Here is a 15705-nt window from a genome sequence, read left to right as displayed (position 1 = left end):
TGGATATGTTTGGGGATGGATAGGTAGATTTGGATGGGTGGATGGATGAATTGACAAACAGAATGGTGAAAGGAACTTTTTGTAAAGGTCTTTAAAGAAGTAGTTAGTAAAGGGGAGATACCGGAAAGCTGGAGAGGTTCTTTAATATCCCCGATATTTAAAAAAGGAGATTGGGCGCTTCCGGAAAACTATCGTTTAATAACGCTACAGGACACCGATACAAAATTATTTACATCCCATCTGCTAACAATCTTATCCGATTGGGTAAAGAGGAATAGCATTCTCCCGCTAAACCAAACCAGCTTCATTAAAGGACTTGGTACGTCCTCCAATCTCCTGGCACTATCAATTTTAATTGAAAAAGCATTTTCTAACAATGAGTCATTATTCTTATGTTTTGTTGAGTTTAAATCAGCTTTTGACTGTGTCAACAGAGATTTATTATGGGAAAAGTTACATGTACAAGGGATCCCCCCACCTTTAATAAATCTGATCAGTCTTCTGTATACAAAAACTTGGGCCAGAGTTCGTATTGGGAACGGCAGGTCATTAACTGAGAAAATACCAACGCTAGGGGGAGTGAAGCAAGGCTGTGTATTGGCACCTTTATTATTTAATCTGTTTTTAACTGATCTAACTGGAGCCTTGAACAACATAAATGCACACCCGCCTAAGCTTGCAGATAAACACATATCAAATCTGCTATATGCATACGATGTCATCCTCTTAAGTAGAACAAAGGTAGGTTTGCAAAGGTTAATGACATGTATACAGGAGTACGCAATAGAAAACAAAATGGTAATAAACGAATCAAAATCCAAAGTTATGGTCGTCTCAAAAAACTTAAGAAGGAAGTACAACACAAAATGGTTCTTAGGAAAAGAAAAACTTGAGCATATTAAAACCTATAGATACCTGGGAGTGGTTTTTGATGATAATGGTAATTTTAAACCTCAGAAATTGGATATCGCAAGGAAAGCGAACTCCCTAACAGGTGCATTTGGGATTATAAAAAAGTCCACCAGTAATTTAACCCACCAACCTCTACTCAAAGTCATATCTGCAAAATTGTTACCTTCCCTAACCTACGGTAGTGAGACATTAAATGGAAAAGAAGCAATAACAATAAACAAAGAAATCTCAAAAACTTTCAGAGCCCTTATTTCTTACCTAAAAATGCTGCACAATCCCACATTAGACTGGAATTTCGCTTGAACAACCAACTATATGCTTGAATGGGTAACATTATTAAAGTATGGAACAGAGTAAAAAATGACAAGGAGAATTTAATCTCACAGCTTTTATGGAAAGAAATAGAGGGAAATAACAAATCATCTTTTTGGAAATATCTTGAGAAGGCTTTGGATGAACTTGGGCTAAAGGGGATTTGGATGACTACTATTCCTCAGGAATCTTTTTAAAAAATTGTGAACAAGACAACCGATCTCCTATCGTTGGTAAGTGACAGAGTCCCTGGTTAAAAGGAAACATGCTTGGTCCATAATAAATGGTTACAAAAAAAGAGCCCTCAACAATATTTGAATACAGCCTGGACTTGGAAATATAAAAACATATTCATGAAAGCACGATTCGGAATATTACCCGGAGAATCTCATGCACTACCATGGAAAAAACTCGAAAATAACATATCATGTCTGTTGTGTAACACAGGAGAAGAAAACATTATACACCTATTGTGCCTCTGTCCAGAATTAAAAAATGAAAGATTAACACTGTTAAAAAGGTTATTCAATGAAAGGGCAACAAGGACTTGTAGACAAGCATTACTCCAGTGTCTTTGCCCAGACGATATACTCATGAACTCTGCCTTCTCAAAATTCTTAGCATTTGCATGGAAAAAACTTGAATTTTTATAACATTAACTGTCATACTGTTCATATTTTTCTATATTAAATTTGTAAACATATGAAACAACAAACTTAAAACAGTTTTATAATCCACGTGTATTATTTTAAAAGTTTATTGTTTCTTTTTAAAAAAAAATTTAAATCAATTTCTTTTCACTGTATTACCGTAATTGAAATGTTTGTACTATGCATTCACTCTTTGCAAAGATTTAAAATAATCAATCAATAAACATCATTCATTCATTCGAATGGTGAAAGGCTGATGAAAGAATGCATGGAAGCCAATTTAAAGGTGAAATGCTAGATATCAGTGGGTGAATGAAAGGATGAATGGGTAGATCTGCAGAAAAGAGGCAAAATAAGGAAATCACTAGTATTCAAATCCTTCTATACTATGAGCCTGACATAACCAGAGAGGCTATTATCCGAGCTCTTATATAATGAGTGCTGCCAATTTTTGACGGTGCACTACATGAAAGCACCAAAGGGACAAGTGGATTTTGTACATGACAAGTATATTTATGAAGCTACCTGTCCTATGGACAAGAATATATTTTATTAAATTCCACACCCCTGTTAAAACTCAGGAAATTCTTGGCAAGGCCGCCACAGCTACAGAAATAGTACATAAGACATAGCCTTCTAGAACTCATCCCTATGCTGCCTGCTATAGTTTGGAATTATAAGGAGTTTAATGAACCCAAGAACTTGGAGAGATTCCTGTGCTCTCTACAGTAATCTGCGATTGACGTTCTGCAACCTTGTGACAAAGCTGAGGGCAGGGAAACACGACAGCATGAAGTGTGTCACACTGACAAACTGGACACTACACGATTGCAATCTGGACATGACCGCCTGGAAGCTGCTACATGAAGATGGACGGAAAAAGACCGCGCTAATGCTGGATAGCGGGTTAGAGATCCGCACAAATCCAGATCCCTGCTGAAAGTGTGAATAAGTAATACATGTTACCCCGTCCAATATGAAGACGGTAAATTCACAGCAGCCTACAAGCACTGTGTGGCAGGGAGGCAGTGGACATAAATGGGCGTCTGGATTCTTGATGCCGTATTCCGGTCTCCAGCAGTGACGCTGTGCCTGAAAAGGAAAGAGAAAAGGGAGAGGGCTTAGGGGCAAAAGTAAGTGAGAGAAAGTGTTGGTAGTCGTAAGGAAAGGACAAACAGTAAGTTGAGGAGAGATCAGGTACAAAAAGAGAATATAGACTGTTTTCATCGCACCACCCGGAACCTCCTCGTTGGACAGAAGAGGGAACTGCCCCGAAGACGCCCCACTGAGGGCCGACGAAAAGAGGGAATGCTGCAAGAAGACCCAAAGGGGACCTCGAGCAGCAGGAGAACGATGACATTCAGGCTGAACCGGGACCAGAAGTCTGCAATCCAGACACCAGCGAGACAGTGCTCGTGCAAGCCTTGAATAATCTGAAAAATGTTTCCAGGCCTGCAGATCTAATGTTCTGCATAATCTTCTTGACCTAACTGTAATGCGCTTGACCCATAAGCTCTTCGAAAATTGCGTGGTCCTAGGCAAAATATTTTATTTCAATGAGTCGCCTTTTTAATCTTTTTCACGTGGGAGACCACCTTCAAATATGTAAGTTCAATATGACTGCTGTACAAAAAGTATTTAGATTTATTTAATAATACATGGAGACTTCTGCTCCATGTATTTTAAAAATCTAGCTCACATATTAGGGTACATATGACCCCTGACCTGCCTTTTAGTTCACTAATAGCATTGTAATCAGAGTGGGTTTAGGAATGTTTCTCGGAACATGTTTAAAAACTCTCACTTTTAATAAAGCTCGTACTAAAGCTTGAAGTGTAATGCACTGCTATTTTCAGACAGAAATGTTGCTTTGAAATGGCACACAACTTCTCACTGTCATTCAGTTTTATTGATAAAACTAGATATAATACAAACAATGTTCGGAATCTGGTTACAGCAAATATTTATTATTTTGACATCCCCAAGTAAAGCATTTCCATCTCACTTCACAGTGACAAAAAAATACTAATCTGTCTACTGAAATGTATTTTGAAATATGTGTGCAGTTCAGTTACAAGATATTTAAATGTTGTGTACCCTGCTCGATTGTTAGACAGTTCACTTAACAAAATACTCTAACTTTGCAGTTAGAGAAAGAAACGTAAACACCAATCTCCAAGATACAATAAGAAGCAATTTGTGAGAAGACATAAATAGGCTGACATCTGACCTCATTCTTGAACGCATAGCAAATGCAACAAGATTTAAAGGTATCTTTGGTGTTTTTTTCCTTTCTGAATGAACAGAAGGCCATGTTCTTTTCTAGCTCGAGCTCTCTCGCACGTTTCGTGTGGGTGAACGGTAAGAGAAACCTCAAGTCTTAGTACTGGAACCCTTTAGGAAGCAGGTCTTATTCCTTGTACTCATCTGCTGGGGGGACACTTTGGACATAGATCTACAGATCAGTGAGTAAATCTCGTTTTATGAAGGGCAGTATGAGCAGGAACCTTGTGGTGCAAAGATGGAGCTGATGAGTAAGTCATTGCCCGGGTAGGAGAATTTGTTGACTAGCTTAGTTTGGTGGTTGTTTTTAGCGTTTAACTTGTATTAGCCACCGTCTGTCCCTCTGTATGTACTTAGAAATTTTGAAAGCATCAAGTAATGGTACTTGTTCAATAGTTACTGCAAAGGCCTCTGTTCATGTGTACCATAGAGATTCTAGATCTGTGTTCTTTAAAACAGAGTAGTGGTTTGAATAGCTACAGATCAATCTTGGGTGGTTTTTAAAATAATTTTTCCACTTTTGTTAACAAGTCTAAATATAAAAATGACAATGGAGAATGCTACTCTCTTTCTTAGAAACTCATTTTCAAAGTCTGGCCAGGGAAACCGGATAAGCTTTCCTGTCATTAATTATGTTTCCCTCCTTTTCCCTAAAGCCAATACATATCACTAAAAACAAACAACTGAAGCGTTAGCCTCAAGTAGAAAGAAACAAGAGTGAGCCTTCACCTGTAAATGAAAAGAAGGAAACCAAGAGAATCAATGTAAAGCCGCCACTGTCTGGTACATTCTTCATTCTATCATGTTATGTTATGTTATGTTAAAAAAATTTAATATAGCGCGACTAACACCTGAAGGTTTCTTGGCGCTTGTGCTGAGGGAGCGGAGAAAAAAAAGTGAGGATCAGGACTAATTGTAAGCCTCAGTAAACAGAAAGGTTTTGAGGAGGGATCTAAACCTAGTGTAGGGGAGGGACAACCTTAGAGAGAGGGGGAGGGCGTTCCAAAAAGAAGGAGCTAAAAATGAGAACCTAAGGCCACCGTGTTTCTTCCTCTTGAATCTTGGGACTGATAGTAAAGCCAACTGAGACGAGCGAAGGTTACGTGAAGGAACATATGGGTGAAGGAGGGAAGAAATGAAAGAGGGGCCTCCGCCTGCCAGGGATTTAAAGATTATGCAGCCCAGTTTAAACTTGCAACGCGCGGTGACCGGAAGCCAATGGAGACTTTTTAAAAGAGGGCGAACATGTTGGTGTCTGGGTTGGCGGAAAATGAGAAGGGCGGCCTGGTTTTGGATCTGCTGGAGTCTCTTGGCTTGGTAGTCAGGGATGCCTACGTAAAGCGCGTTTGCATAATCAAGTCTTGAAATGACTAGCGCTAACAAGACCAAGGTGAGGGCCTCGGTGGTGAGGAGGCGGGAGATCTTTCGAATCTTCCTGAGCTGAAAGTGGCTAGAAGACACTACCGTGCTGATCTGGGGTTTCATTGAAAGATCGCTGCTAATGATAACCCCCAGACTTTTAGCTGAATTCACTGGGCAAGGGGGACTGTCCAGATTAGCCGGCCAGAAAGAAGGATGCCAGGGATTGGAGGAGCCCCCGACAAGAACCAGCTCGGTCTTGTTGGGGTTGAGCTTAAGATGATTTGAGCTCATCCAGTCACTAATGAAACAGAGGGTGGTTTGAAAAGTGGACATTGATTCATCCGATGGGTCGATGGTGAAGACCAGTTGAATGTCATTCGCGTAATTGAACGCGGTGACATTCAACCTACGGAGAGAACGAATCAAGGGGGCCATATATAAATTAAAGAGGAGTGGGGACAAAGAGGAGCCCTGCGGGACACCGCAGGTCAGCCCAACCTGATCTGCTGAGAACTGGGACAGTCTGACTGCTTGTTGGCGGTCAGACAGGAAAGAGTGGACCCAGTCCAGAGCGGTGCCCTGGATGCCGGCCTCTTAGACACGGTCGACAAGGATATCATGGTCGACCGTGTCAAAGGCGGCCGACAGATCCAGAAGCACCAGGGCCTGACAGATGTTAGCATCGGCCCCTCTGCGCAGTTCCTCCATAACAGAGAGTATAACTGCCTCTGTGGAGTGCGCAGGTCTGAACCCTATCATGTCACAGCTTTTTTTTCATGAAGCTAAATATATATATTGCATCATTTGATAAAAGATGTGAGCTTCCAACTTTGCTCTCAGTTTTTCATTTGTGAGTGTACATATGTTAACAGCAGCCATGGTGTAAGGTGCACCCTTATTGGGAGGTGGTGGGACAAAGAATAATTGCCTACAGAAAAACATAGCCTCTAAACATTTAGAATAGTCTCTCGCTGGAACCTATCATGTACTATACAAGAAAGAATACGGGTACATTTGCTTATGTATACATCTATGGACCATAATAGTCGTGGCCATATATCCGCAATATGAATTAGGACACTGCAGATATTTACTTCAACTGTTAGCATTCAAAGATTCTTGATTCTAAAGGACCCGGGGTTCATACATCACCTTATAAAAACTTCTTGCATTCACAGAAAATTGCATGTTAGAGAGCGTAGGGCAACAAATAGCTGAAGTAGAAGGGGAACAAAGGTTTTGTTAATTTCTTTAAATGTCAAGCGTCTTTGATGATGGGTAGTCTTAAATTAAAAGTCTAAAACCATAAACCTCTGTCTTTTCTCATTGTTAGTCCATGAAAATCACTTAACATGGCATTTTTTATCAGTATAGGCTTTTGGAAGAGTTCTATGTGAGAGTAGAGAGGAGAAGATAAGGCAACACATGGGTATTAAACTTATTACCTCTTGTATATCACTTGCTTTAAATACAATGTTTTGAGAAATGCCATGCATAAAATATACGTTGCAATATACGTTCATTTCTCATTCAAAGGTAACTACACTACCAACGACCCTTTAGAAACGTTGATCCATGTCAGCTCCTCAGCATAAAAAATGAGTACGAGAACCACTTTCCCTTTTTTCCCGCCTCCTCGGAGTTTAATACGAAAAATCTAGGCAAGTTGTGTATGGTTGTAGCTACAAATACTATTAAATCTTGTTCTAAATAATGCAACACTCAATACTGCAAGCCTCCTCATCGCATCACAATAACATTTGATCTTTACGATGCTACTGCCTCCTTTCTGTAATGTTAGTGAACAATTGTCATTAAAACCTAAATTAAAAAAACGATCCATGCATGACCCTTTATTGTCCCTCCTGTTGCTCATAATAAAGTCCTATTGATGCGGAAACAAAATGTCATAGTGCCCTCAGTGATTGAATGGACAGAGAACAGATACTTTGCTTTGACTTTTCTGAATATTTCTATTTCTGAACTTTTCTAAGTACTTGCTTTTGCTATGACCTCTGTATTGCATTTTTGACTCCTGTTAAAAGTGTTCATCACTTCTATTTAACATCTTTTTTCATCTAGAGCTGTATCATAAAGCGCTACTGCGAGAAGAGGTTTGTTCCGAAATACATGGCAACAATCGGAATAGACTATGGAGTGACTAAGTGAGTATTTCTATTGGCAAGGATGGTTATGGGTACTGAGGTATGTGTAAACTTCACTTTAGCATTGGGTGAGATTCGCCCTGCGCATGCACAGCACAGTGACCTTTCACTTCCATTGTGGATCATTCTGTGGAGGACATAAAGTATGTAAAGTAGCCCTACTGGGTAGGTGCAAGGGACAGGCTCATCTCATAAGAATGCATGTGACCCTGTATCTCCAAGCAGAGCAAGTAAGAAAGAGGATATACAACAGGATGCAAGGAGAAAAATATAAATCTATTGCTATCAGTGAATCAGTATGTTAATTAGGCTAGAAAAGTACGCAAATGGAAGGATTTCAAGGCAGAGACTCACACAGGCCAGACATGAAGGGCCAGGCAGCAAAAAGCAAAGAACAAGAAAGAAGAGCGAAAACTGGACAGAATAAAAGGAGGAGGCTGGAATAATAAAAAGGATTGTGGAATTTCAGGTAAAAATAGGAATCGACTGAGCAAATACATGGTGAAAAATTAAACAAAAAGAGAGAAAGAAACAGTGACAAAGGAATATGACAAATAACTTAAGTATTGCAAAAAAAAAAAATGAACAGACAAATATACAAGTAAGATATGATACCTGGAGGAAATTGTATTCTCTAGAAACACCTAGCATGGAATCTGTTCCTTCATAACTGCAGCTCATGTTACGCAGTGCCGCCATGGGTGAACACGGTTTAGTGCTAGCACTACCCTTGCCCCTAATACTTCCTCAAAGTGGAGCTCACAAACTGAGACTTTGTGGGGGAACATCCAGTGAGGTTGTAGCTAATTGATATTATTAGTTATTTGACAACAATTGTACTAGTGCACATGCATTCACACTATTATTATTACCATAAGGTCAAATTGTCAGTTACTACCAATAGCTTGCAATTTGGTTATATGCAAAATACCGTACTATACGGCTTGACCAATCACTACTTATCGCTTCACAGACTCCATGTTACAACCACTTTACAATGCAAACCACTTGATGCACACTCAGAAAGACTAAATATCATGGGAGATCGTCTCACTCCACTGAAATGTGTAATTTAACTTGTCTCAACAGACCTTCAAAACTAAGTTATCTAGTAAAGGAAGCATACTTTGTGCTATGATGTTTACTCACACTAGAATGTTAACAGCCAGTCTGAATGCTTGTGTTGTTTAATCCAAACAATGATATCAAAGGTTAATGATTTTCTTTCCAAACTTTACAGAGTGTGCATGAGAGACCGAGAAATCAAAGTTAATATCTTTGATATGGCGGGACACCCATTCTTCTATGAGGTAACCCTTTGAAAATCATGGCTGTACATTTTACCTAATATCTCATATGTTGTAAAAGAGTTCAATTGATGGCATACCGTTTGCGTCTCGTTGTTGATATTCTCTTTCTTGGTGTATTTGTCGAAACATTAGCTAGTTTTGAACATATTGTACATAGTCTAACCTAGTCAGACTGCTGTTGAAATATGTTGCATAGTTGCTTACCTTCCTCACGATTTTATAGCGTGGATCGTTGTGATTCTGAGTGTTCATTATTTGTTGAAGTTATACATGTATTATATAATATTCATGGTATGTGATCTGCAAGATAGGCACCTAGTGCGGTATGTGTTTGTGTAGATTACATTTTGCTGCTGTGTATTAAAAATGTTTTGCAGATTATAGATCGCAATTTGACCTACGCTGTTTGAGAAAGCAGAGTTCACCTCGTCTCAGAAAGAGTGAGAGACCATGTAGGACAAATTAATTGGCGGCTCCTCCGCTAAGGCGGAGGATCGTGGCCCCACTACTTTTCAGCAGTGCAAAAAAGGAAAAATACAATGATAATAACAGGTTAGTGCGGGAGAGGCTGGGCTGTCAGAGCAGGGGGAGAGGGAAATATGTGACCTCACATGCGCATGGGGGTTTCGCCGTCCGTCTTGGACCGGCCAAACAGTCACAAGTACTTAGCATGTTCTCCACCTGGCTGTATTGCACAGCCTGGGTGGAGAACATGCACAGGTTCCCAGTCCCTGTCTGAGCACCAAACCAGGCCGCTAAGACCAATCACAACGCTGCTGTCATGCTGGTGATAGCAGCGTTGTGATTGGCTATGGGGGGCCTCTGTGCTTCCTGCTTCTGGGAGTCAGGAACAGAAGCGGAAGAGGGACGACAAAGGAGAGATGGCATCTGTGTTGAGGTAAGTGTTATATTTTCTTTTTCACCCCCCCCCCCACTCCCTCCTCGTTTCATACCAGCTGTCACTGGACACATTTAGTGACTTTAATCATTGCAGTGATGAATGACAATCTAATTCACACTAAGGATCAAAAGGAGGGACCCCAGGAGAGAGCGTATCACTCCCTATCAATGTCTTAAAGTCTCTAGACGATATGTTCTCAAATATTAAAAATGACAGCCTTCCACGCTTTTCCAAAAATGTGCCAGTCGAAAAACCACGTGGGTAATGGTTCTGTGGCATTTCATACAGGTGCTTTCAACTGCATTTATACCTTTGGGAGTAGTGGAATGCCTGTGAGCCCCGAGGCTTCCTAGTTGACTGTCATGGTTGTGTGGCTGTGCAAGTTCTTAACTTAAGATTTAAAAGTATGTGCATAGAACGTCTATCCCTCTCTAGTGAAAATGATGTGATAGGTGGTTGAACGGTTTACTTGTGAACACTTTTGGATCCAATAAGTACTTTGAGATTGACCTTAAATTAATTAGCATTGGAATTCTATGCTATGAGTTCATTTTACGTCAACATCAGGCTAAATAATCCAATGGTATTGTGACTGATTGTTAATTTTCCAAAATGAGCACCTAACGGGTGTAGCATGGGAATATGGCCTCACTGCTTGTTTGAGTCGTGCACTTACAAAATTGAATTTCGTGGCTTACAAAAATGGTATTTAGGTTTGGGGATAACACTGTTCTCAGGACTTAAGGATGAATTAATGGTAAATGAATACTGTGAAATCAAATTAAGTGAAATGGTATAATGCATGTTTGTAACCAAATGATATTACTGTACTTTTGAAAAAGGGAATTGCAGGCTGGCAAAACTCTACCCAGAGAATGCTGCAGCTGTGCACGAAACCGATTCCTCTTTCTGATGGGTTGGAGGATATCCTCAGAACACACCCTATGAGACATATGTACTGTGTCTCTCTCTTTACTACGTCCTCAAGTGTTTTTGGCCGAGTCTTTTTTCCATACCTGATGCCATAAGGAAAGGATCGCCAAAATCCTCTACGCTAGAGAAGAATCATTGAGTGTAGGCTTTTGCTATCTGCCCTTTTTGTTCTTCTGCACTGGGCTCCGCTGCCTCACCCTCAGCATTGATCTTGATTTTGTTTACATCACTTGCAGCTTTCAGGGTGTATTTCTCATCAATCATACTGTTTTTTGTAGCCCTCATCCTTTAGTTTTTTAAATAATTTTTATAAACTCTTTTCATTACGCAGTTGGTTAAGAGCACAAATCAATCATAAGCAATGCGATATATGTTTAAGGGCCGCTCGCAGGGGACCTTCTCCACAACAGAGTACAATACGTGACCCATCCCTATTCCCTTGGAGTGATCCCTGACAAATTTGGGTAGGTTTCGATCCCTCCGCCCAAGCGGTGGTAATGACCTCCCCCTCCTCTACCTGGTGGTTGGAGCCCCTGTGTTGTTTCTGTGGACCCCAGATCTTTTCGGATTTACGTGGGCAGCCTCGCGAGTGGTATGTTGTGTGTTCCACTAGTTGGCACCAATCCAGGGCTTCCTTCCAATCTCTGATCCTTGGGGGCCTGCCTGCACCCCACAGCCTGGCTAAGTTGCACTTCCCCACCCCACGTGACTGGGTCACTTCTCTTCCCCCGACACGCCCAATAGCAGCCATCTGGCCTCAAGCGGGACAGGTAGGCCTGTTACTTCCCTCATTATCTTCTCTATTTCTGCCCAGAAATTTTGGATCAGTGGACAAGTCCAAAGTTTGTGGTAAAGTAAAGTCCACATTTGTAAAGCGCACAATCACCCGTAAGGGTCTCTAGGCGCTGGGGGCCGTCAGGAAGATTAAGCGAGCTATTGCCCAGAGTCACATGGTGCTGGGCTAACCTGCCGCCGGAGCCGGGGATCGAACCGTGGTCCCCAGATTCCAGCGTCAGTCGCCCTGGCCGCGGCGCCACACCTCTTCCTCGTAGAACGTGCCCACACTGCCACAACTCCTGGGGCTTTCGGCTGAATCACTGCAGCCCATCTTCAAAACCCTTGAGCTAGAGAGGTAGGAACCTATGTAGTATCCGAAGCTGCACCAGGTGAAGCCGTGCTTGTATAGCAATCTCTCTGGGGCTCTGCGACGCCTCGTTCCACTCCTCATCTGGTGGAGTCACATCGGCCATCCAAGCCTCTCTAAGTGAGACTAGACAGTCCGGCTTGTTGTTTATTATCTTCCTGTATGTTAGAGAAACTGATTTGGCGGGCATGGGGTCTAGTATCAGTCGATCTTCCATGGAGGAGTAGTCTGGTATGAGTTCCCCCTCTGGTAAATAGCATTTCAGGGCGTGCTGTAGCTGTCAGTACCGGAAAATCTCGCCCTGCGCCTGCTCGTATTCTGATTGCAGCATATCAAACATCATTAGTGTACCTGCTCTCCAGACATCTCCCAGTTTGTCTATCCCTATTGTTGCCATCTTGTGTGGGTACGTAATGTTTTAACCTCCCCAAGGTTGTCGCTGTCCCAGAGTGGGGCCTCTGCTGGCAGTTTTTTGCCCCATCCCAGACATTTATTGAATGCTTTCCACACCTGTAGTACCACCTCGGTGTGGGGTGGGAGCTCACCCCTCCTGACTTTACCATATAAGAGCGCCGGTAACCCCTGCTTCCCATGGCCAGGCGGTCCACCCTAAATGCGGATTCAGTCCGTTCCCCAAATACCCAGTCATTCACCACCACCGGCTTAGAGTCCCAGTAGTAGGCTCGCAGGTCAGTGACCGCCAGACCGCCGTCAAAGACACTACGCTGCAGTTTCCCCAATGAGATTCGGGCTGCCCCCGTCTCATAGTAAGGATCTCAGAATGCCATTGATTCTACCGAAGGAGGAGTCAGGTACCCTGAATGGTGTGTTCTGAAGAATGTTGAGCATGCGTGGGTGGGTCATCATTTTAAAAAGGACTGCCTGTCCCATTACGGAGAGGGGTAATGTGCGCCAGTGGTTTATATCAGCCTGGAAGCGGTCAATCTGGGAAAGAAAGTTATGAGCCAGGAATGCTTTCTTGTCTCTAGTTTAATGGATCCCTAGGTATGTGAACCTGTCCGTTGCCATAAGAGCTGGACACTAGAGTGGCAGGGACAGTTTTCCGGAGGAGAGGGAAAAGATCAGGGACTTGTCCCAGTTGATTTGGTAGCCGGCATAGCTCCCAAAAAGGTCAAAGATGGGCAGAATTCTCTGTATCGAGAAGTGGGGGTTTGTCACATATAGCAAGACATCATCTGCGTAGAGGGATATCTTCTCCTCCTAATTGTCCTCCGCTGTGATACCCCGGATTAATGGGTCTCCACGGGCCCAAGCCGCCAAGGGCTCTAGGGCTAGGGCAAAAATCATGGGAGACAGCGGACATCCTTGTTGTGTGCCCCTTCGCTGCTAGAAAATGCCGGAGGTGTAACCATTTACCCACACCCTGGCTTGCGGCGCCTCATAGAGTAGACAAACCCAAGAGCAGAAGTTTGGGCCAAAGCCCAGCCAAAGCAACACTGCAAAGGTGTATTTCCACTCCACACTGTCGAAAGCCATACGGGCATCGAGGGAAAAGAATGCCACATCGTCGAAGTACCTCTGTCAGATGGAGTACCCCATATAGCCGTCTCAGCTTTAGGCGGGTGCTACGCTTTTGCATGAAGTCGGATTGGTTGGGTGTATCACAGACATTATTACCCCTGATAGCCTGTTTCCAAGGACTTTGGCTAGTACTTTGGGCTCTACGTTGAGCAGCAATATGGGGCGATCTGAGGCGCAATCTGTTGGGGGTTTGCTTTTTTTGGGAAATTACCACGATGGTGGCAGTTCTTTGGTTGTCCAAGAGGGTCCCAACTTCCCTGGCCTCCAGAAACATGTTCAGGAGGTGGGGCGCTATTTTCTGAGCTGTCCTCTTGAACAATTCTAGGGGCAAACCATTCAGTCCAGGTGACTTCCCGGATTGCAGTCCCCGAAGCGCCCCCACTATTTCTTCTACCGTCAAGTTGTTTTCTAGAGCCTCTCTGTCGGTGTTCATCAGGGTATTCTGGGTCATAGTTTCTAGAAGTTCTTTGAAATCTGAGCTGGATCTGTTGGATTTGGAGGCGTATATGTTTTCATAGAAGGTTGCAAATGCCTCTGCAATTTCACTGCCTCCAGTGTGCGCCTCCCTTTTTAGGTCAAGAATTTCCGTCGCCCACCCTCTTTCGTTTTTCCCACTTGTCAAGCCAGGCAACCCTCATCCTTTATTAACTTTATACTGGGCTCAGGCTTATTTTCCAGGCGTTTTTGTTCCCACTGAAAAATTCTTATCAAATGGGTCATTAATCCGGAGGAAAAACTTATTACTAGGATCCTCTTTTGGACTGCTTTGTTATTTGAAACAACTAGGTTAAGGGTTGCTTGGCCAAGATGGTGGAAGGGTAACAGTCCTTACACCAGTATCCTGCAAAAACACTATGCCTAATAAATGACACTGCCCTCACTAACGAAAATCCAAATTAGCATTTGTAATAAAAAAAAAACTGGTGATAGCGAACTCTGTCAAGGTGGAGCATTGCCCTAGTCATGTTACGTTAACTGAGATTTGTATAACTGTATTATGGTCTCATAGCGTTTTAATTTTTTCCGTACCTTCTTGCTGCGGTCTTGAGTATTATGCTAAAGAATTGAGTCTGTTTTTTGTAGTAGGATTATCAATAGTGCATGCTCACAATGCATTGTTATCGTGAGAAGTTTGGAAATACAGAACAGCAAAACATTTGTTATCATTAATTAATGTTCAATGAATTTTGGTCTTTGAAATGTAAACCAGTATGGAAGAAAGAACACATTTTACAAACTGCCCACTGAATCCCATGAAATTGTGTGTCACACCAAATGTAAAGTCTCACAAATGACCACTATTTCTAAAATCAGATTCTTGGGCATATTTCAGAAACGCAGAGCTTTCCTTCATACCTGCTTTTCACTTGTTAGATTGTATCTTATAAATTGTTGCATGGTCAGTAGACAATGAAAAATAGTTATAAGTTGCTGATGGGTTAACTCTAGGTAGCGCATGTTTGCAGGCAACCAAAAAATATCACTGCATCCTCCTATGACTGGATAAATCTGACGGACGTAGCGGTATATTACTATTGTAAATTGTCCACATGGGCAAAAATTTAGACCTGAAAATATTGTTACCTGCTTGTATTTTTTCCTTCTTCGTGTTTATGTTTTTTGATTTTAGTCTAAGATCCAGGCAAATGACCACTGACTAAATTCTCATTTTTTTTCTACTTTACTACAATGTACTGCTTATGGGTTTCAGATCTCTTTTCCCCCACAAACTGCAAAAATAGAAAATATTGACAACAACTTGGAAAACTGCAAAAACTGTCAAACAAAAAGACATTTAACCTGTGCCTGTTCTTGAAGTATGGGAAGGAGTTTATCTCATAACGACAAATCTTTTGTTTGTGAGAAAAATACATTTCTTTAATCAGCCCTTTTTTCCCATTGTTCAAAAGTTTTTTGCTGTATTTCGGCTATTTCATTGATTCTCTCCAATGCTATCCACAAACTCCATGTCCCTTTAGAGTTGCCAACATGCGTGGAAAAGGATGCAAATTTGACCTGGATATAAAGGCTTGAGTGTAAATTGCCCCAATTTGGAAAAAAGAGTTCAATACTGGTGAGAGTGGGGTTGAGAGTGGACAGACTCAACATTTGAGGGCATAAAGCTAAACCTAATCGCTTTGTCAATACTTACTGGCACATTTCGTGCTTGCATCTTTCTTGCATGCGCCCA

The 15705-nt window shown here is 41.9% G+C and overlaps 1 protein-coding gene across 1 annotated transcript in view; it reads left to right on the top strand.

Annotated features, from left to right (window-relative positions):
* The window catches only part of DNAJC27 (DnaJ heat shock protein family (Hsp40) member C27), an 83992-nt gene that overhangs the window by 13958 nt on the left and 54329 nt on the right, over positions 1–15705 (top strand). The window contains exons 2-3 of the mRNA XM_078649933.1: positions 7602–7684; positions 8925–8994. Of these exons, the coding sequence (XP_078506059.1) occupies positions 7602–7684; positions 8925–8994 (153 nt within the window). The remainder of the gene's footprint in view (positions 1–7601; positions 7685–8924; positions 8995–15705) is intronic.

Source organism: Lissotriton helveticus, chromosome 6, assembly GCF_964261635.1.
Source record: "Lissotriton helveticus chromosome 6, aLisHel1.1, whole genome shotgun sequence".
NCBI classification, from domain to species: Eukaryota; Metazoa; Chordata; class Amphibia; order Caudata; family Salamandridae; genus Lissotriton; species Lissotriton helveticus.
This window is presented reverse-complemented; position numbering and strand designations above follow the sequence as displayed.